Source organism: Phocoena phocoena, chromosome 1 (assembly GCF_963924675.1).
Source record: "Phocoena phocoena chromosome 1, mPhoPho1.1, whole genome shotgun sequence".
Classification (NCBI taxonomy): domain Eukaryota; kingdom Metazoa; phylum Chordata; class Mammalia; order Artiodactyla; family Phocoenidae; genus Phocoena; species Phocoena phocoena.
Genome location: NC_089219.1, coordinates 158,886,075 through 158,910,067, shown reverse-complemented (window position 1 = coordinate 158,910,067; position 23,993 = coordinate 158,886,075). Strand labels below are relative to the sequence as shown.

At 35.8% G+C, this 23,993-nt stretch overlaps 1 protein-coding gene across 3 annotated transcripts in view; it reads left to right on the top strand.

Moving 5' to 3' along the window:
* CEP170 (centrosomal protein 170) overlaps positions 1–23,993 on the top strand; it is a 144,725-nt gene that overhangs the window by 92,427 nt on the left and 28,305 nt on the right. For 2 of the 3 annotated variants that reach the window (XM_065874741.1, XM_065874733.1), the window contains exons 8-11: positions 2,818–2,981; positions 15,775–15,924; positions 18,711–18,837; positions 20,986–22,818. In XM_065874741.1, coding sequence (XP_065730813.1) covers positions 2,818–2,981; positions 15,775–15,924; positions 18,711–18,837; positions 20,986–22,818 — 2,274 coding nt within the window. Of the gene's footprint in view, positions 1–2,817; positions 2,982–3,167; positions 3,462–15,774; positions 15,925–18,710; positions 18,838–20,985; positions 22,819–23,993 lie in introns of all 3 variants that reach the window. The other variant, XM_065874726.1, reaches the window with a different exon arrangement.

Below are 23,993 nucleotides of genomic sequence, written 5' to 3'. Positions count from 1 at the left end.
GCTAATGAAGAAATACCTATTTCTGATTTACTTCTAAGGCATTTCAGGATAGTGAGATGGTGTGATTACCTAATTCTTTGTCAGGGCCTATTTCTATATTTAATTATAATCATAAGCAATTATTACCTGGCATATGAACTTCTAACAGGTGATTGTTGTCTTTACTCCTACTAGATAATAACAAATATATAATTGAGACCTATATCTGTATTGATATATATAGGTTAAAGCTCACAAATGAAAGCTACCCATTTGTAAATTGATCATTTTTATGCATTGAATAAAATAATACTGATATCCTCGTATAATGTAAAAAGTAGTGTGAACTTTGAAAATTTAGAAATGACATCGTCTTTTTTAGACCACCCTTAATAAATGTACAAAAATGAGCTAAAATATCCTTTTAAAAGCCACCATTAAAAAGTACCTTTATGGGACTTCCCTGGAGTTCCAGTGGTTAAGACTTCGTGCTTCCACTGCAGGGGGCACGGGTTCCATCCCTGGTGGGGGAACTAAGATCCCGCATGCCACTCAGTGTGGCAAAAAAAAAAAGAAAACAAATGAAAAACAAAAAACTTTTATTACACCCTTTTATTATAACTGTACTTTAATAATAGACTTTCAGCAACTGTTTAGTCAAAAACTTGAAAGTAGGCAAAACAAAACAGCTTTGCTCCTGCAAGAGTGGATTGCACGCGCTTTGGGACAGTTAAAGAAAATAATGTTCACAAAGCCCATACACTTTTACCCTTTAGGAGAGTTGCAGCTTTTTTTGGCCACAACTCCCTGACTCGGTACAGCTAATCTACCCTTAAAAATACTGAAAGTGGGCTTCCCTGGTGGTGCAGTAGTTGAGAGTCCGCCTGCCAATGCAGGGGACACGGGTTCGTGCCCCGGTCCGGGAAGATCCCACATTCCACAGAGCGGCTGGGCCCGTGAGCCATGGCCGCTGAGCCTGCACATCCAGAGCCTTTGCTCCGCAACGGGAGAGGCCACAACAGTGAGAGGTCCGCGTACCGCAAAAAAAATTTTTTAAATGCTGAAAGAGCTTCAACATATTAATGCCTGATTAATAATAGACAAAACAGAATCTTGTTAAGAACAGTTCCAAGTGATTTTTTGTTGTTGTTAAGTAAGAACAGAAATTGCAGTTCTGATCAGATGTGTTATCTTGTATAACACTGAAAAATGCAAAAAGAATAATAATTTTTGAAAAAAGAAAATGGCTAATCTATAGAGAATTTTTAACCTATAACTTAAAGAAAAGATACTGAAAGGACCTGATGCCAAATAAGTGCCAAATTTTTGTATGGTGTTATAAGAACTAAATTCTGTAAAGATGGCATTTTCATATTGTATATGTGTGTAATATGGGTTATCTGGTCTTACTACACATGAAATATGGGAGTTTATTTATTTACAGCTCTCACAAACTGGATTCCTTTTCAGTGCATCCAGTGCAACATGAAATAGGTTGTACAGTGTCCTGTTTTTAATGAGTTTTGTATTTGAACTAGTAGTATTCTTTGGTTCTGCATTCCATCTGCCTATCCCTGATTCCTAGCTTAATTACCAAGGCACGAATTCCATTAATTAAATTAAACACCATTTTTTTCCTTTCAGGTTGCATTTTCAGTAGTTGCTAGTTTGAAGAAAGATTTTCAGATTTAGTCCTGGAAATATTGGAATACACGTGGTTGACTGGAGTATTTTATAGCTTTCTTCTAAAGAGCTATCATTTAAGCCCTCATTTGTGATTCAGCCCTCATTTGTGATTCAATCTAAAACATGCATAGAATAACTCTTGACTTTCCATTAAATTCATGCTGTAATAATATAATAATTGTCATTTGATTATTTCTTCTAGTATACTTATTATTTAGATAATAAGAATTCTGAATCAGTGAAAAATCAAGTAATTTTTATAAAGTTTCACATTTAATCCCTAGTAGAACTATGAAGGGTAACAAAAAAACCTCTGGTAAGAAGCTGATGTTTTCAGAATTCAACTACAGTATTCTAACTTCACTCGCTCTATATGCTTAACAGAGAAGACATATTTTTATCTAGTTATATTTAGCGCCATGCCATTTGTCTGGTAGATTTATGTAGGATTTCATAGACTGTGCTTTTCCATGCTAGGCCTTTTAGGATGCTTTATTTAACTCGCTGAAGCCACCAGAGTTTAAATGAGCACACATGCAAAATTGCGAAAATTCTCATAGCTAGAAAGAGGTTTGTAAAGAATTATACAATAATTGGTGGAAACTACAAATTTGCATTTTTATATTAAAAAGGCAAGGTATGCTATATTTTTGGAAGTTTTGAACGTCACTGAAAGTTAAGTTTCATCACATTTTTATGGCATTTGCATTCTCTTTTCCTATGTAATGATAAGCACCTCAGTGGGATCACACTTTTTTCTGTCTTTTTCTCTCTAATGCTAAAAATAAATTTTTGATTGCTTAAATAAGGTATAAGGCTTAAAGCCAGGATTAATGTTTAATGTTATAAATACAGACTGTCACAGAGATATAGCATTGCTTATCTGTTAAGGCACTGGTGAACCAGTTAAAATTTGGAGAAAGAAAAGTAATCCTATTCAGTTGTTTATAAAGGACTCATTGTTGGTTGATAAAATTTGAATGTAAGCATTGCAATTGAGGGAAGTTTGCCGAGCCTGTTACTGAAAAGAACATATGACTTTTGATTGAAAAGGGGGAGGGGGCAAAACAAGCAGCACTTTTGTATGTGCTTCTAATTTACTACATGGGATTTTTTCCTTCTCTATTATGCGGTTTCTTTTTTTGTGTCCAGGAAATAAACATGATGATGGCACACAAAGCGACTCAGAAAATGCTGGGGCTCACAGGCGCTGTAGCAAACGTGCAACTCTTGAGGAACACTTAAGGCGCCACCATTCAGAACAGAAAAAGCTACAGAAGGCCCAGGCTACTGAAAAGCATCAAGACCAAGCTGTTGTAAGTCACACTGCTTTTATGATTGAATTCTTTGATGAAGACAATCCCAGAAAAAGAAGGTCATATTCTTTTACTCACAGTACAGGAATCTTGTGTCAGGAAACTACTTATTCAGCACCACATACAAAACTTGAAAAAACAAAATCTCCAACAGCAGATGCCAAAGTGGTTTCTTTGTCTTTACAGACTAGTTCTGCGCACCACAGAGGGGGGCATGGTGTTCCACATGGGAAATTGTTAAAACAGAAATCAGAGGAGCCATCGGTGTCAATTCCCTTCCTACAAACTGCATTATTAAGAAGTTCAGGGAGTCTGGGGCACAGACCAAGCCAGGAGATGGATAAAATGTTAAAAAATCAAGCTACTTCTGCTGCTTCTGAAAAGGATAATGATGATGACCAAAGTGACAAGGGTACTTATACCATTGAGTTAGAGAATCCCAACAGTGAGGAAGTGGAAGCAAGAAAAATGATTGACAAGGTAAATAATTGAAATTTGGGTATGATATTAGTTTTCTCGTGGTGTATCACTATTGGAAATTACTAGAGAGGATAAAATGTTCTCATGTAGTCAGTATCTTGAAACTTTAGGATTTTGTTAGGGAACTGCAAGACTAACAATAAGACCAGAATGCTTTCTGATTTTATTCTGCTTATATTCTGAATTTGCCCGAGTTTCATATGTAAAGTCCTGTATGTATAAGCTGATTGGACCTTTTAAAGTTGTATAAATTTAAGATTGACTTTTCAAATGCTATACTTTGGCCATTCTCACTTTGCATTTATTTAAAAACTAAAAATCAAAGCCAGATTGCTATGACTCTGTTAATATAAACATGAACATTAACTGATAATAAACAAAGGTTTCCTGCCTTCTAATTTCATTTTGGAAGCAGATGAAAATACATGTTTTAATCAATTTGTTCTTTTTCCTTAGTTTCTTCTCTTAATTTCTATTAAGTGCTGTCTGTGGTGATAGACAAGTGTATAAAAACAAAATCAGTGTGTTTATGATACTCTGAGTTTAACCAAGTATATACCTAGTCATGATGATTATTTACATTTCAGATTTGTTTTTTGATGTTATTGGTTAATGTGTATAATGATTGTTGTATGGTTTAAAAAGTAGTTTTGCTCCCAGTAATGGAAGGTTGACTTTAGAGTCAGCTGTATATTTTATCCCCTGGAAGATAGAATCATAAATTTGGCTAAACATTAATCCCTTGTTCAAGTTCTTGTTACTCAGCACATGAGCAGCATTAGCGTCATTAGGGAACTTGTTAGAAGTACAAAATCTCAGGCCCATCTTAACCATACTGAATCAGAATCTGCTTAAAAGCAGGGTTCATATGCACATTAACATTTGAGATGCACTAGTTCAGATGATGAGTTTACAGAGTGGTCTTTTAGAGAGCAGACGAGGTAAATAACCCTTTGGGATACAGGAAAATTATTAGGACTTAGGTTTACTTTTTTTAATATATATAAATTTATTTATTTTATTTATCTTTGGCTGCATTGCGTCTTCGTTTCTCCGCGCGGGCTTTCTCTAGTTGCGGCGAGCAGGGACTACTCTTGGTTGCGGTGCGCGGGCTTCTCGTTGCGGTGGCTTCTCTTGTTGCGGAGCACGGGCTCTAGGCACACAGGCTTCAGTAGTTGTTGCACGCGGGCTCAGTAGTTATGGCTCGCGGGCTCTAGAGCACAGGCCTAATAGTTGTGGCACATAGGCTTAGTTGCTTCACGGCATGTGGGATCTTCCCGGGCCAGGGCTCGAACCCATGTCCCCTGCATTGGCAAGCAGATTCTTAACCACTCCGCCACCAGGGAAGCCCTGGATTTATGTTTACTTTTCTTTTTTAATTAATTTATTTATTTTTGGCTGCATTGGGTCTTCGTTGCTGCCCACGGGCTTTCTCTAGTTGTGGTGAGCAGGGGCTACTCTTTGTTGTGCGCGGGCTTCCCATTGTGGTGGCTTCTCTTGTTACGGAGCACGGGCTCTAGAGCGCAGGCCCAGTAGTTGTGGCGCATGGGCTTAGTTGCTCTGTGGCACGTGGGATCTTCCCAGACCAGGGCTCGAACCTGTGTCCCCTGCATTGATAGGCAGATTCTTAACCACTGCGCCACCAGGGAAGCCCTATGTTTACTTTTTTTTTTTTTTTTTTTTTTTTTTTGCTGTATGCGGGCCTCTCACTGTTGTGGCCTCTCCCGTTGCAGAGCACAGGCTCCAGACGCGCAGGCCCAGCAGCCATGGCCCACGGGCCCAGCCGCTCCGCGGCATGTGGGATCCTCCCGGACCGGGACACGAACCCGTGTCCCCTGCATCAGCAGGTGGACTCCCAACCACTGCGCCACCAGGGAAGCCCCTTATGTTTACTTTTAATTTCATAGTTTTTATTTCTATTTAGGAGTGTGTTCTATAGCATATGTATGTAATTTCTAATATCCATTTATTGAGGAGCACATGATCAGAATTTTTTACTGTTGGGGTATAGACTTCCAAACTTTTGGAGACCCATTAATTTAGGAAATAGATGTTATGAAAGTTGTTAATAAGCGAAATAAAGCAATTAAAAAACAGATAAAGTGATTTTTCTGATTATATTAAAGGAAATCTAAGAACACGGTGGTAACAATAGAAAATGACTCTTGGTGATTTCGAATTATTTTCATCATTGAGAATCAATAATGACATTTCTGTCAGATTATTATAAAGTTTATAATTTTTCCTCTGGTTATTGAGAACAAGTATAGTGCTATTTAAAATACTGTCAAATAGAAAATAAAAGGATAGGTTTTGAAAAAAAAACAAGAATGCTAAGAAGTTTTAAAATTCAGATTATATTAATTTTATCCTATTATATAGCTTTGTTTGGTTTATGGATATTTCATTCATAATTATTGATGTTTTCTCTATTAAAAGATCTTACAGTGAGGGGTTATATTGTAGTATTTAAGAACGTGAACACTTGCAGGCAGACAGATTTGAGATTAAGTGCAAACCCTACATGTACTAGATATAAGTACATTGAGTAAACTCGAGTAAACTAACATCTTTAAGCCTGTGTTTATTTTTTTAATAAACTGGAGGAGATTTCACTAGGTTATGAAAAGGATTCAGTAAAATATATAAAAGTCTTATTACAATGCCTATCTTATAGTGAAAGGTCTATAAATGTTAGCTATGTTATTACCCTTACTAGGAGTTTCCACATATGAATCTCTACACTAGGTATTGATTAATCCTGAAAAGTTCCTCAGCATCGAAAGGGCCAAATCTGAAGCTCAAGTGGAAGGTACAGTGCAAGGGAATAGCCTGGCCAGAATAGCAGAAACCCAAGAAGAAGCCACTGTTGCAGATGAGACTCTTTAAAAGTAAACTGCTGGATAGAGAGAGGGACCGCAAAACCTTGTGTATACCTGCTGTCTATAATTATCATAAGCATCTTTTTTTCATTTTCAAAAAGAGCCCCAGTTTCAATGGCGAATTATACGGTCACACTATGGATAAAGGAAACCAAGATTTTAAAGCAGGATTCATTTAAGGGAATAATGTCAGGATGTGACTAAGTAGATAATTCAGAGTCATTCTTGGTTTGTGTAAACCAGAAAACAAAGCTAAGACCGTAAGTCTAGGGAAAAACAAGAATCACTACATTATCTTGTGAATACCAAAGAAAAAGAGCCGAGATTCTACTAGCTGTGGTTAAAGCTAGAGGTCAGATTCAGGCTAACTGAAGTCAGGCTCTGGGGAAACAAATGTCTGAAGAAAATGAGGTAACCTGTGGGCCTGAAGCAAACAAAGACCAAAAATAGTCAGAATCATGGCATAAGAAGGACTTTGGGAGGATGGGAGTAGATTCAAGCGTCATATCAAATTGCTTGGGTAAGCTCTGTCATCCATTTTCTCCCTTTTGAAGTTAGGGCATGTGGGATGGAAGTTGGGACCATCAGCTGTTGCCCATCTGAATTTAATTGTTGTTTGGTCCTGAAAAAATGTGGTCTCTTTCCCTTTTTACTCCCTTATTTGAGAGCTAGTTTATTTCATTAATTTATACTTTTATCAACCTTTATTCAGCATCAACCATATGCCAGGCTTTGTGTTAGGAGAGCGAGATTGAAATTGAAAAGACAGAGTTCTTCCCCTCAATAACTAAGTATGTGGAGGGATGGAAATACACAAGTAAAAACATACGAATTAAAAAAGGTATGATGAATGCTTTTATAAACAAACTGTTCAAGGAAGGGTACCCAATAGCTTACATGAGGGGATCTCAGGTTAAATATCTTTTCCTCAGAGAAGTCTTTAGCTATCCAATCTAAGGAAACCTCCCCTAGTCACTGTCAAATCAGCTTGTTTCATTTTAATCATAAGCTTTGTAACCAGTTGATAGTTTCCTATTTATTTATTTGCCTCCGCACTCCCCTATAACACACACACACGCGTGCATCTGCACACAAGAATATAAACTTCATGACTGCAGGAACCTAGTGCCTGGTATATAAAATGTCCTCAATAAATATTGAATTTAATTGCCAACTGAGCTCATTTTGAAACGTGGAATTAATCCTTTAAAAGGTATGGTCAAGGAGGGTTTTCCAAAAATATGGAGCAACCTTTTCAAAAGCACAGGAAGGTAGAGGACTTGTTCAGAGGACCACAGTTACTTTTAGAGAGATGAGATTGGACTAGATCTTGAAGGCCCCTACATATCATACTAAGAACTTTAGATTTTTTAATGCTAAAGGCAGTGGTGAATCATTGAAAACTTTTAAATCTGGCAGTGATGTGCAAATCACTGTCATAAGTGTGAAGAATGGATTGAAAATTGGAAAGGCTGGAAGCAGAGAAGGCAATTAAAAAGCTGCTGACATGTCCAGTAGTCAGTTGGATATAAAGGTCTGGATCTTAGAAAAGGTATAAAGGTCTGGGCTAAAGTAACAGTTTTGGAATTATAAGAGAGTAGATGTGAATGCAAAATAATAGATAGCGTGAGAAGAGGCAAAGTATGAAATTATTAGCAACACCAGTATGGGTGGACAAAGGAATAAGAGTGAATAAAGGAGGATCAAACAGAGGATTAAGAGAAAACCAAAAGGAAATAGTATCTTGGAATCAAAAACTCACTTACTCAAGAAGTGAGTAAGCAGCAGTGTTATGTGATACACTAATATTAAATATAAGTACTAGAATGCCTTTTCAGTTTTTCCCCAAAATACATTGTATTCCTGGGTCTAGAGAAGATAAGCAGAACATATATTTACATCTTAACTCAGGAGAAGTTGCATACTGTTAAAATATGATCTCTTTAAAGAGATGATCAAGCTGAAATCCTATTATCTTTTTCAGTGCTGGTTGTATTGTTAGGTAGTTAAAAGGTGCTGAGATATCCACACCCCAACCCCCAAGTTATGGGATTACAGCATTTTGGTTTGTACTTTTGTGTTGTGTGTTTGTCAGTAGATAAACTTATTTTATGCTTTGTCCCCAAATTTACCTTTTATAATATTAACACAAATGTCTGTTATTTATAAAGAACTCTTAAGTTTTACATCTAAGCTTACATGGAGATGCGCTATAATAAGAAAGTGCTGTTAACTGCCTGGATTAAAGGTAATTATCTTCCATTGCAATGATAATCTCCCCTAGACCTCCCTCCTTTGACTTCCCTATGATACCTAGAGAACCCATCATAGTACCAGCTTCTTTCCCCACTCCTTCGTCCACAGTACTGCTGAGGGAAGAGGAGGATGTTGTCAGGGCTGCTTCATAGCCTTTCAAGCTAAATGACAAAGATTTGTAGTGAAAACAGAAGGCTAAATATTAAATGAAAAGGGAAGAATTGGTCATTGTAGAGGGCTTGAGGTTCTTTTGAAAAAGTATTTCTCTTCTCCATAAATTTCATACCATAGACCAGTTCTTCCAGATACTTCTCCTTTCCTGAGTTTTGACTCCCGAAATACCTCTTATTAGCATATTCTCTCCCCTCATGGGGCCTTGTATCTATCAGTGCTGATTCTATAGGCAGCAGGTGGTAGGGAAAAATGCAGAACCAGGAGAACTATAACAAGACTGGAAACATGGAATGAAGAACATCTACAGCAGTGTGTCAGCCCAGAGGAAGTCCATGCTGAGAACCTAGATCCAGGTTTAAGCAGTTTGGAATGGGGATATTCCAAACTCAAGTTCACAGCAAGATTTTACATTAGCTCCAAGTCAGAGCCAGGGAACTATGATAAACCAGAGTCAGAATCTAGGTAGAGAGTGCCAGTTAGAACACAGAGGAAGGAGGCATGTTCAAAGTCCACTCAAACACCCAATCAAGATGTATGGGAACTAAAGGATAAGAGATCAAATAAGAGCTTGAGTCGTAAGAGAGGACATTGATAACAGAGGCTGCATTTGGATTTTGACTTAACATTTTTTTCTACTTCCTGTCAATCCAGAAATAATCTGAGTTAATGGGCCAAAGCAAATAGTGGTTCTTAACAGGTAAATTATGACAGATTGATTTTTCTTCCTCTTATACTGATCTTCTTTCTTGCGGTCTCTTCACTGAACAATTTTTTTAAAAATTTTCTATCAGGAGAATTTATTTTTGGTCACTCTGATTAATGCTCCTCTCCCCTTCTTAGCACCCCCTTGTTCTTCTTAGGTATAGGAAACCCTATCCTGCTATATTAATTCCCAAAGCTGCATAAGGGAACCCTCACCTTTTTTTCAGTCAAAAGCTTAACATTTAATATGTTTACCCCTGTTTTCCTTTCTCTATTATTGTATGATATCTTATTTGTTTTCCTGCTTTTAAGGGGCTTTCCACTTACTGTGCCCTAGTCTAATGAGCTCTTCCCTGTGTGGTTTTTTTGTTTTGTTTTGTTTTTGCATGCCTACCTCCTTCTCATAATTTACTTTCAGAGGCTTTCTTTAACCACCCTACCTAAAATAGCCCTAGCATTCCCCTCTTACTACCATGTTTGATTTTCTTTATAGAACTTACCTCTAGCTAGTTTATTTTCTTTCCGTCCTTTCTAGAATGATCTTATTTGCCTTAACCATTTCTGTATGTCTTGTGCCTTGAACAGTGCCTGGTATGTAGTAGACACTCAATATCTGTTGAATGAATGAATGAGAAAGAAAAATTTTTGACATGCTTTTTTCATTTTTATCAATATTTGTATGTAGTTAGCTATATATTAGCTAAATTATTTCACTGAATTTATAGATTGGTTAAATCCAATCAGGCCCCCACAAACAGGTTTTCCTGTATTTTACGTGCTGAAACTAGTTTATATCTTGATTTCAAAGTAACTTGTTAAAATGTATAATTTAAAACCTTGTATGTTTTATAAGCTTCTCTTTGTACTAAGAAACATGATTTCTTGTACTAAGAAACATGGTTGTGTCAGAAGAAATGTATAAGTTTCAGGGGAATTGCCTTGATTAGTAGAAAACTAGAGATACCTTTGCATTTCTAGTGGTACCTACCTAACGACTTAGTGCTTAAGAATCTTTGGCAAGGAAAGGAAGGGTAAGATCGTCATTGACGAGTAGTCAGATTTTAGGGATGAAAGAAAAGAATTCATGACAGTGAAATAAGCCATAAAGAGGAGAGAAATCAGACATTTTAACTATAGAAGCATTAGAGTAGACCTGAGTGTGATTTGAGTATGCAAAGGAGGAGCTAATAGAAAAAGAATGGTAAACAGTGATGGAAAGGGAAGAGATTGTGGCTGTAAGACTCCTAAGGAATGGGAAGAATCAAGGATGTAGGATAGATTTGGGGAGAGGACAAAGATTTACCCAGACAGGTGAAAAGGAAGAAGGTAAGGCCAGATAGTGCCCTTTTTAAAAAACTGAGGTAAAATTCACACGACATTTACCATGTTAGCCATTTAAAGTGTGCAGTCTGTTGATATTTAGCACATTCACGGTGTTATGCAGCCATCAGCACTGTCTAATTCCTGGACATTTTCATCACCCTAAAAAGAAATCCCATACCTATTAAGCAGTCACTTCAGATTCCTCTGTCCCCCAGCTCCTGGCAACCACTAATCTTTCTGCATCAGTGGATTAGCTTATTCTGGCCATGTCATATAAATGGAATCTCATAGTATGTGGCCTTTTATGACTTGCTACTTTTCACTTAGCATATCTTTTCAAGGTTCATCCATGCTATAGCATGCATCAACACTTCATTCCTTTTTATGACTGAATAATATACCATTGTGTGGATATACCACACTTTATTTATCCATTCATCCATTAACAGACATTTGGGTTGTTTCTACCTTTTGGCTATTGTGAATAATGCTCCATGAGCATGCATGTACATGTGTTTATTTGTATACCATGATAAATTATAAAATATCTCTCCTACCCCCATTCTGAACTCCTTTTTTTCTAACAATTTTGTCTGAATTTTCAGTTTAGAAGTTGATTACAAATATGTTATAAAAATAACAATGTTAAACATTCAGAACCATTTATTCCACTGAATTTGTGGGACTTTGCATTTTAAAAATGAATTAGATTTTCATGGAAAGTTACAAGTTAAAAAAAATTCTCTATTAAATCTTCCTGATTTTGTTCCCTGATGTTAGCAGCTAGCATTCTGCATAGTTCTTGAACTATTTATGTGTGAAGTGATTTCCAGAAACCATGGGAACCTCTACTATTGATTTGAACTGGTAGAGACCCTGCTCTCCTTACCCAGGAGGTCGTTGCTCATTGAAGAAAGAGACGTTCTCATCATCTGAGGGTGAAACTTCAGTGCATTTTTGCTTAGACCCTTTGATATGATCAGTATACTAATGCAGTACCATTCTTCAGTTGTTATTTTAAAATAGGCCTACAAAAGCTTGATGTTTAACCTTTTATGTTTCTCATTTCTGTGGGAAGATGAATTCTGAATTTCAACTGATATGGAAATTTTTTTAACTAATAAAGGACTATTGCTATTGAATTGCCATTTTACTCTGCATTTGTATTATCGTATTTCTATGCCTAAGTCTTCTCCCTTCCCCCACCCCTTTTGTCTCCACTTTCTGTCACAAGAAGCAAGCCACCTGTGTCTGAGGTTGCCAAATGTAATTTGACCTCTTTTTACAAGTATTCAGTAGGTGGAATATTTACCCCCATGAAAGTTAATCCTGTGTTCTTCGGTTTGATAATACCATTATTCCCCCTTCCCCAACCTCCAATTTCAGAATTAGAAACGGTGGACATTTTTAGTATAGTCTGAACTTTTAAACAAAAATGCCGTTAATGGTAATATGCTAGTGAAAAACCAAGGGCAAACTTTTCATAGGCTTGGTTTGTGTTGTATATACTAGCCTTTATCATCTGAAGAATGTTTAGTTTCTTTACATTTAAAACTAAAATCTAAGAATATTGTCTGGTTCTTATAGAAATATTGTTTTAACTGCAAAATACCCCTGCAAGGTTCAGGTGACGTTCTCTTTTTTTTTTTCTAAGATCCTGTTTTGGACTAAACTCCTCGAGAGCAAGGAATGAGTTATATCTATATTATATATATATTAAATGCCCTATGGTGGTGAGCCCAGTAGCCTACAAATAACAAGTACCATGTCTCAGTAACAGGTTGTTAAAATTGTTTAAAGTAGTCAATGAGATATAGATGTGAAATCCCAAAGTGAGATGCCAGATTATCACATACACATATTCAAAAGAAAAGATTGAGAACATGTTCCATAATTCTGTCTTCTTACCCTAAACCTAGAGGCTGTGGGGAGGGTCACAGGTCACTCCCCCATATAGAGATGCATCCACCTGGATCATGGGAACTATAGGAGAGAGCACATGAAAGCCACTCCCAACCCCTAAGATAAATATTTAAGTTATCTTTAAACTGCCAGTCCCAGAGAGCTCAGAGAATATAAGTTCAAGAAGAAATTTCCTGTTCCCATATCACTCCTCCTTCCTCCCCATGCCGTTCAGAAGAATTAAAAACTAACTGACAAACTTGGGGAGGAGGGTACTACTTAAAGTGGAAGCATAAAAGTTGGACAGATACCTGATCTCTCTCCCTTCCTCAGTTTAGACTTCTAGCCTAAAAAAGTTCCTAGTTGGGTGAGGGACACCTGATTTTGTACTCTATCAGGTTAGGGGGTTTAATTGAGCCCTGGTCAGAGTGAGGAAGAGAAGAGATTCATGAGCCTGGGTTAGTATACTGTATTTGAAATACCCTTGAGCCATCTAGGAGGAGAAAGTACAGATAGGTGAGCAGCTGTCTACAGTTGGTGATTTAAGTGATGCCTTGGATATGGGTGGAATCACCTAGGGACAAAATCTAGAATGAAAAGATGAGAAGATCTAGCAAACTTGGTGTCTGCTTTGAGGAGCTCTTAAGTTCTGTTTAAGCATTATATTGCATGTCAGATTATATGTACTTTTTTAGGTATGGAAAGTATGTATTATAGCTTCAAAGTACATAGACAGTATAGCTGTTTCTGTCTTTGTTTTCACACGAAAGTTGTGGATTTTTTGTACCTAGACACAAAAATGACAGTTTGGATTTCAAGCTGAGCTAGTTATAACTATTACTAATTTTTCAAAACACTATCAAAAATACGGGTATGAACTTTGAAGGCTTCTTTGCTCATACAGCAGTACTTCAGGCCCTTTCACTTGCTTGGAAAATAAATTGCTACTTCTCTGACAGATATATATGCACAGCTATCTCTGATGTTTTAAGAGGAATCTGTAGAAAGTCATCTGAGTACTCTCTCTGTACAACTTCAGTCCCCTTCCCTAAAAACATTAGTTCTCTGTGTGTGGGTCTTTTGTTATTGTTTCAAAATAGTGTCAGAAGCAATTTGGAGAGATTTAATATATTTGAAACTGCTGGTGCTTAGATATTTGAGGAAATCAAGTTTTGGAAGTCCATTATTAGAATTAAATATCATCAAATCAGAAATTAACTGAAGGTAATTTGTAAATTAACATGCCAGAGAGATACAACATGCAAGTAATCACATATGGTTATTTTTGTCTTTTACTCCCAAACTTGAACTATAATTTTTTTTCTAGTAATTATACAAATAAGGAAATAAACTTCAGTAAATGTGGAGTTCAGTGACTTGAGTTAGAAATAATTTTTAAATTTTATTTTAAGTTAGTCAGGTAACTTAGTAGTTCTAATTTCTTTCTTTATAAGTGGGGTTGAAGGCAGAGCACATGGAAAGGTATACTTCGCAGGTTTTATTGCTGTTCTTGTTAAACTTACTAATTCTGCTGTTTAGCAAAATGAAGCAGGATTGTTTTTTTCCTTCTGTACACTGTGCTTCCATATATTATTAAAATTTGTATTTGATTTAAAGTTAATAATACACAATTTGCTCTTAAAGCAAAGATAATTTAAAATATTGAGTGGTTCAACAGAATATTAAGTTGTAATTCCTGAAAACTATACAGTTATATTTGAATTAAATATTAAGTAATGCCATCTAGTGGTAACATTTCCAAGTTTAGTGAATTTGAAAATTTGGTATCTGCTTTACTAAATGTGGACTTCAGAATTTATCAGCTGGTATATTATATCATTAAAAAGGTTTCTGGAAAACAGTCTAACCTAAGGGTTTTTCCCTTTTTGGTGGAAAATGAAGGCTCTTTGGTTATGTTCTAAAGATCCTTTCTACAAAGTGCTAATTGAAACACGTTATTATTCTTTATTGTGATAATTAGAGCCACAACTATTACCTGTAAATAATAAGCACTGGGAACAAAGTAGGCTTAATAGTAAAACAGAATGTTAACGTTTATTTAGTTATAACCTTTTCCCAGTCTATTCAGGGGCTATTATGTGCCAATAAATAAGTAAGACTCAGGTAACTGCCCTTAAAGGCACATGATTGATTGTTGGTCTCTGTGTTTAGAATATTTCAGAAGTGTTGACCATAGACAGCCTTCTTATTGAAAATGCTGATCTGTGTGAACAGACTCAGGAATCTGCATTTCAGACAAAGGCCTTTAAGTTTAAAAAATTATGTTATATTCTATACAAAGTTTGAGAATTATGGTATATTCTATACAAAGATCATATGTTAAAATCTGTTACTTATGACCTTAGAAAACTATATGTATAAATTTAACTCATATATGTAAATGTTAAGCATCTGTTAGGGAAGGAACAGATAAAATCAGCCATACCTTTAAGCTTCCAACATGCTCCTCAAAAATAACAGCAAAGAGGGCCTCCCTCGTGGCGCAGTGGTTGAGAGTCCGCCTGCCAATGCAGGGGACACAGGTCCTGCCCCAGTCCAGGAAGATCCCACATGCTGCGGAGCGGCTGGGCCCGTGAGCCATGACCATTGAGCCTGCGCGTCCAGAGCCTGTGCTCCGCAACGGGAGAGGCCACAACAGTGAGAGGCCTGCATACCGCAAAAAAAAAATAAATAAATAACAGCAAAGAGACAAGCTGAAAACAAGCTGAAGTGGTGTGGTACTCTTTCCTAACTCTTGGCATTATTGTAATGCTTAATATTATTAACATCTTTTAACAAAGCAAATGTAATATCCTGAATATCTCTTACTTATTATCAAATAGTACATTTTGCTAAATGTTTAAAAAGGACATTTACATAAGCTGTCACTGCCCTGTTTTTTCTCCAGCTATTACTCCTATTGGATGTTACCCTATCATTAAACAAGTTTCCCTCATTATTGAAGTTACCTATGAAATTAACTTGAAATATTATTTGCCTCTGAAGTTACTGATAATACTCATATTAATCTGGTACTCAGACTTCTCATTTATAAAGTAATTTTCTCCTCCTAGGTATTTGGAGTAGATGACAATCAAGATTATAATAGGCCTGTTATCAAAGAAAAACATAAAGATCTGGTAAAAGATTGGGCTCTCAATTCTGCTGCAGTAGTAATGGAAGAAAGAAAACCACTGAGTACACCTGGATTTCACAGCTCAGAGGTATACACATCTTTCTCATATTTTTTACACGCACAAAATGTAAATTTTTATCATTTGTAAGTACAGCTGACCCTTGAACAACACGGGTTTGAACTGCGCAGCTCCACTCACACACAGATTTTTTTTCACTAGGTACATACTATGGTAGTACATGATCCATGGTTGGTTGAATCCACAGATTGGGGACCATGGACACAGAGGGCCAACTGCAAAGTTATACATGGATATTTGACTACATAGAGGGCTGGAGCCCTTATTCCCCCCACCCCCCCCACCTTTGTTCAAGGGTCAACTGTATATTATTATAAACAATTGATATATCCTCTTGTAAAATACTTTAAATTAATATGCTTTTGTCAGTGAGTGAAAATGTTAAATTTCAGTAAGCAATTAATGAGCTATATGCTCACTAATTGACATTATGAGATAAGACAAAAAAAATATACACTGCATATACTTTCTAGGAGGTCATGTATTTGGAATGGAAAGATCTGTCATGCCAGGAAACATGTGTATGGTAGTGCCTGATATATATAACTTATAAACCTAAATAAGTGCCCTTGTAGTGCAGCCCAGGATGTAACTAGAATAATGTGAAATTAATTAAGGGTGGCTTGGTTAAGGCAGTTTTGGAGTCAGTATAGTATAGTAGAGCTTCTAGGACCTGAGTGCAAATCCCAGAACTGCCACATTTAACAGAATACCTTTGAGTCAGTCATTTCCCCTCTCTCATCTTCAGTTTTCTCATCTATACAAAGGGCATTTTTGCTAACACCTATTTACAGGGAAGGATATGAAGCCTGGAAAGTACCCAGCATCATAATTGTCTGAGATTTATGCAGTCAACAAATGTTTATTCCCTTAACAGAAATATTAGAATTTCATTCTACACTGATATGTCAGAAAGAAGTGTTAAAAAATGTATATAACTGAGAATTATTAATTAATTATAATTTATTCAACTAACAAGATCTAACATTCAGTGGACGCTTTCTGCGTACCATTTTACAAATAATGAAACTGAAGTATGTAGAAATTAATTTGGTCAGTGTCTTAAAACTAGTACCTTGTGGAGCCAGAATTTGAACCTCAAGGAGACTTGATTTCTTAACTCATTCTCTTATTCATATATTGCCTTTCAGGAAATGAGTTAATTTAAAATATACAAGTAGTAAATAAATGTTGAATATAAATAAAACCTTAAGATATAAATAAAATAAAATATAAATGAGGTATTGTATTTGTGAGAAATGTAAGTATTCTTTATAGACAACTAAATACACATATATATTTGCTTATTAATGTAAACATTTTTCCTTTATGGCCTGCTATTTCCTGAAAACTATCAAAACAGTTACTGTATTTTAGTATTCTTTTTTCCTCCTTCATCTTAGAGAATTTTTATTTTGATTTCTGTTTTACGAGATGCGTAATTATTGAAAGCGAGCGATACTTACTTGAAGCAGTGTTTTAGTATTCTGATTAGTCTGTAAAGGGTGCTGGTGATTGTGAACTTGTAGGACTTCCTCTTCTCCTCTCTGTCCCCTCAGCCCATGCCAAGTAAATTTATATATAGCCTGAGTATGTACCTGCCTTTGAAGGAGTCACCTAAACAAGGCATTAGAACAATCTGCACGAATGAGTCTACATAAATGTGTGTCTTTGAAACCCACCCTGTTGTGGGTATTCCTAGCATGATTTGTACTGGTACTTCCTTCAGTCTCAGAACTGTGAGCAGCCCCCATGAAACCTTGGAGGAAATTCAAAGATTCAGCAGATTTTGGTACCCTTAGGCTTCACTGTATGTATGTCACTATGTGTACAACTTATTATTTTAATCTATTATTCTTGAAATCCTATAGTACATAGTCTGTATGAAATATTTATCAGTTTCTAGCCTGTCATTTGACACTTTTAATATTGCTTTGAATAATTCAGAATAAAATTTGGTCAGAGCTTTCCATTCCTTAGTTGTCATTACAGGTTCAATACTAAGCATTGGCTTAAACTTTCAGTGAGGAAACATTTTTTCTATACTCCTAGATCTTCCATATTAAATGCCTAGATTGACCTAGTCTTAAGAATTACCAGTATACATCCATAAGTCTGTGGAAGCCTATCATGAATTAAATTCGATTTCACAGTTGACTAAGTACTTGCCTTAAGGACAGATGTAGCCAGGGGCAGGTCTAGGTTCAGACTGGTTATACAAAAATCCTTAAAGGTTGAGTCATTTCTGTCTTCTTCTGGAAGTACTAAAGTGTCGTAGAAAGAAGCCTAAAGCTTTGCGTTTGTTTTTGAAATCCCTGAAGACATGACCTGGGAGATTTAGTACTCCTTGAGACTCTGGAACCAATCTGATTCATGGAAACATTTAGAGGGCTGGAGAACAACTTAGAAATAGGTCTTTAAACTCTCTGTTCTGTAGAATGGAGTAGAATTAACTTCACTGTGGTAGCCACAAAGCTATTGTAGTACACCTGAGTTTATTTAGTAGCAGTAAATTTTTAAGCTCTTAAGAGTTTATTTTAGTACCATTGTTAGTACTTAATAAGTACAGAATATTATACTACATTCACAGTAATAATGTAGTTAAAAGAGGTGCCTAGAAAATCTTCAATTTATATATGAGGAAATTTAGTACATGATAATATATCAATGTGAAGTTTAAATATTGCTTTGTATGATAGGTTAAATGGAATTTAATGACTAAATGGAATTCTCTGAACACGAGAATCGGATTTGACCAGACTAGGTCATTGCATTCTCTTCTTTCTCTCCTTTAGGAAGGCACATCTTCATCTGGAAACAAGCGTTGGGTTTCACAGTGGGCTAGTTTGGCTGCCAATCATACAAGGCATGATCAAGAAGAAAGGATAATGGAGTTGTCTGTACCTGTTTCTTTAGAGAATGGTATTTTCTTTCTTTTTTTTGTGAATCATACATCAATTTTTAAAATACTATAAGCCAAATCTATATAGTAAGACATAAATTAAACCTAAATAAACATATTCACATAGTCTCATGCTCATACTGTATATAGATTTTATTTTCAATAAAAATGCAGATATCATCAAAATATAACCCTAACTGAAGATAAAGAGATAATTTGTAGATGAAGCATATATATACATACTCACACAAATTTATATATATACAACATATATATAAATGAAAATTTTAAAATAAGACTAACACAGTTCCAAACTATCCCATTCATTAACACAACAGATATTTAAATGCCACTTTATACCATAGGTTCAATGAAAAAGAATTTACTTAATATGTATTTAATTTACTTAATACATCATTTGCAAACCTATGTAATATGATTTTTATTACCTTTTTATTATTTCTGTGAACTGAAATATAAAGGTTCTTTAAAAAAACACAAAATTATATGCCTCTTATGATTTTGTTATTAGATTCAGTTAATTACGTTCTTAATTAAAAATAAAACTCTCAAGGAGAATTTGTATGTGGCTTTTTACCTGTGTTATTAGTTGTATTATTGGAAATAGAAATAGAAATTTGTTTTGTCTTTGACTTGTGGCACCCAGAAATCTGTTTAGGAATTTTGTAAACATTAGTCAGCAAGTATTTGAGCAAGGTACACATCAGTGTACTAGAAAAGCTCTATAATTTATCACAGAAGCTAGAAGTAATTTTTAATATTACCAAAAACCTTTGGAAAGACAGAGTAATTTGCAGCTTGGTTCACATAAACTGATTACTGTTTGGGAAACAAAACAGAGAGGCTAGGCAAATTTACAAAAGAATCATTATAAAATTATTATTAGCTGGGGAAAGCAAAATTTTATACTTGTTATAAAAATTAATAGTACTTGGCCTTCATTATTTCATTTCTGTTTCATGTTCTAAATGGACTTACTTAGATAAGCTGATAAATCTACTTGTAATCTAAAATGTTCTCGTCAAATATTCATTGAGTGTGTGTTAGGAGCCAGGACAGTGTGAGAAATCCTAGAAAAATACAAAATGATAAAATAGCTATTACAGTTTAGTGCTTCAAGTAGCACTAAGGAGATAAGACATAACCAAATAACATGATTAATTGCTGAATTAAAGTTACATCAGTTTTCCTACATTAAAACCATAGTATTGCTATGCAATTTAAATGCTAAAATTTTAGAATTATAAAGGGAAGAAAAGACCCATAGAAGCTATATCTAGTATCTTTTTCCCACTTATCCCTGAAAGATTTAAATGCTTTATATGTTAATTTATATTTCCCTAAAAAGATCCCTTTTCTCAGAAATACATTCCATTTATAAGCAGTCAGGAAAGTCCTCCTTAAGTAGTATTCTCAAAGTCTCTCACATGGAAACATCAAAGTTATATATTTTCTCATTGGCTTCTCAGTTTGAGGCTTTAATATACCAGAAGATCATAATTTTAAAATACCTCAGTTTGTAAAATTATGGCAGGTCCTGTCACCTTTTTCTGTTCTTACAATTTTTAAAAATCTTTCAATGAGCTTTGAATTTTTTTTTAGAAAAACTTGTTAAAATTCTACATTTTCTATTTTACTTAGGAAATCCAAACTTGTCATTATTTCAGTAGATAATAATGCTTATTAAAAACCAGGTATGTTATTATTCTTTACTATGTAATTCAAAGTATAACAAATAAACAGTGTTTATTAGTCATTATTTTTGCAATTCTATGTACCCTACGTAGAGTCCATTTTTTGTGAGTGAAACTTCACAGATGGGACAAGTCACAAAAGCAAGAATGAACACAGTAAACTTCTCTGCCATAAAACACATTAAGAGAAAAAAGAGAGCAACAGATGTAGGTTTAAGATCAGATGACCCTGATTTTCATCTCATACAATTTGCTTTCTTGACTCTCCTATTAGTAATCTACCTATTTGTGCATTTTGGCATTGTATTTTCTTTTTAAACTACACTGTCACAATGTTGGCTTATTTATTCAAAGTTTTACTTTATACTTAAGCCATTTCTTAACTTCAGAATCTAAGGTAATATGATACTCGTTTGCCCCAATAAGTTCCTTATTTGTTGTTTTATTTTATAGATACAGATATCAGTGAATCTGGCCTTTCAGTGAGAAGTACTGGCTCAGCAACTTCCTTGGCTAGTCAGGGAGAGAGAAAGAGACGAACCCTTCCCCAGCTTCCAAATGAAGAAAAGTCTCTTGAGAGCTCCAGAACAAAGGTTATAGCCCAGAGGTCAGAGATAGGAGAAAAGCAAGACACCGAACTTCAGGAGAAAGAAGCACCTACACAGGTATACCAGAAAGATAAACAGGATGCTGAGAGAGCCCTGAGTAAAATGAACAGGGCAGTAAATGGTGAGACTCTTAAAAGTGGTGGAGATAATAAAACCCTGCTTCACTTAGGCAGCTCTTATTCTGGGAAGGAGAAAAGTGAAAATGATAAGGAAGCTTCTTTTGTAAAGCAAACATTAGCTAAAATCCAGCAACAAGAACAAAAGGAACAGGCACAGTGGACACCTACTAAATTATCTTCTTCAAAAAATATTTCAGGTCAGATAGATAGATGTAGGGAGGAACCTTTCAAACAGGAGTCACAACCTCAAGAAAAAATTCCAGGACTTTCTACAAGCAAAGGAGAAAGAGTGATACAAAATGAGGGTAAGCGAAGAAAAGCTGAGGAAATTCTGAAAAGTCAGACTTCAAAAGGAGGAGACAAGAAGGAATCCTCCAAGTCATTAGTGCGGCAAGGAAGCTTCACTATAGAAAAACCTAGCCCCAACATACCCATAGAACTTATTCCCCATATAAATAAACAGGCTTCATCTACATCCTCTTTAGCATTAACAACTGCCAGCAGAATACGAGAAAGAAGTGATTCTATGGATACTGATTCTAGTTTGGACACAACCCTTATTCTAAAAGACACAGAAGCAGTAATGGCTTTTCTAGAAGCTAAACTGCGTGAAGATAATAAAACTGATGAAGGCCCAGATACTCCCAGTTATAACAGAGACAACTCCATTTCACCGGAATCTGATGTGGACACAGCTAGTACAATCAGTCTGGTTACTGGAGAGACTGAAAGAAAGTCAACCCAAAAGCGAAAGAGTTTCACTAGTCTCTATAAAGATAGGTGTTCCACAGGTTCTCCTTCCAAAGACGTTACAAAGTCATCATCTTCAGGTGCTAGGGAGAAAATTGAAAAGAAAACAAAAAGTCGTTCCACAGATGTAGGTTCTAGGGCAGAGGGTCGTAAATTTGTGCAGTCCAGTGGAAGAATAAGGCAGCCTTCAGTAGATTTAACAGATGATGACCAAACCTCTAGTGTACCTCATTCAGCCATCTCTGATGTTATGTCATCTGATCAGGAAACTTACTCTTGTAAATCTCATGGAAGGACTCCACTTACCTCAACGGATGAGCATGCACGTTCCAAACTGGAAGGAAGTAAAGTAACTAAATCCAAGACTTCTCCTGGAGCACCTGGCTCATCCAGTAAATCAACCACTCTCCCAAGGCCACGACCCACCAGGACTTCCCTCTTGCGCAGAGCCCGACTTGGTGAAGCTTCAGACAGTGAACTCGCCGATGCTGACAAAGCATCTGTGGCTTCTGAAGTGTCCACGACAAGTTCGACGTCGAAACCTCCCACAGGAAGGCGTAACATTTCTAGGATTGATTTGTTAGCTCAGCCTCGTAGAACAAGGCTTGGCTCATTATCAGCTCGCAGTGACTCTGAAGCAACAATCTCTAGAAGCAGTGCCTCTTCACGGACCGCAGAAGCCATCATTAGAAGTGGAGCCAGATTAGTACCTTCAGATAAATTTTCTCCTAGAATTAGAGCTAACAGTATCTCTCGACTATCTGACTCCAAGGTCAAAAGTATGACCTCAACACATGGCTCTCCTTCAGGTAAATTGGATCCAGACTTTTTATAATATTAGCATATTTCTTTTATGTTTTGGGACTCCTTTTTAAAAAAATTAAATATTAGTGTTGATTCCCAAAATTTTCAGCAGAAAGGTCATGCTGTAGAGGGGTTTGTTCCTATAAAAATTACTTTATTTAGCTTAGTAAATGGAAAATTCAGAAGTTATACACACTTCCAATTAATGTCCTGGTACAAAATAGTGATTTCAAAATTAGAAGTGTATTGAACCGATTTGGAATTTTAATTGTCTAGTTGGTGAGGTATCTGGATTTGTGTGTCAAAGTTAGATTAGGAATTATTATCTAGTTTATACAATAGAAATTAATAAAAATTAATATTGTGCTTCTAAAAACATGTTTAACTTTTAAACATCTTCACATAATTCTAAGAGTCTGAAGAAAAGCAGTATACCCTTTATTTACCCCTTTCAGAGCTAAATGAAATAATCAGTTTTATCCTTTTTTCCTATTTATTTTGAAACATCTTGTATTTTTTTAAGTTAAATCTGTTTATGGTTGGGGCAGATGAAAACTGATCCTTAATTTATTGCAGTGAAAGAAGATGGATTTGAGAGACAGTCACTAAGCATGTGGGCGAAACTGGGCTATAGAAATTTAACTGGTTATGAGCATTATCTCATAAGGTGCCGTTATATCGTTTAACTAGTGGCAGTAATTAGCTGTCATTGATTGTAATAATTACAAAAGCTACTTTCTCCCCACCAGATTTAACTGCTTCTGGCATATTTGTCTGTTTATATACTTCATATTCAAAGCCATAGCCAGTGAGAATACATATGTGATCAAAGAGTACTAAGACAGATATTGGTGTGTGTCCTGTAAAGATGGTCTCATTACTTTATAATCAGCTTCATATGTGGGTGTGGCTGAAAAGGACAGTTGAGGGGAAACCAGCTGTTAAAAGACTTGAAGATTCATTTCCATCAGTCATCTAAGTGAGCCCTAAGTCTTGAATGAAGAGTAAAGGGAAAGTTGGTGTGCAATCTTTTTTTTTTTTAAATTTTGACTTCTATCACGATATAGCCTACAAGACCCAAAACTAGTGGTACTTTGCAAGTGTTATTTTTTTCATTTTTTGTTCCTCCTCTCTCCTCCTCACTGCTGCTTTTCTCCACTCCATTCACATTCCATCTCTC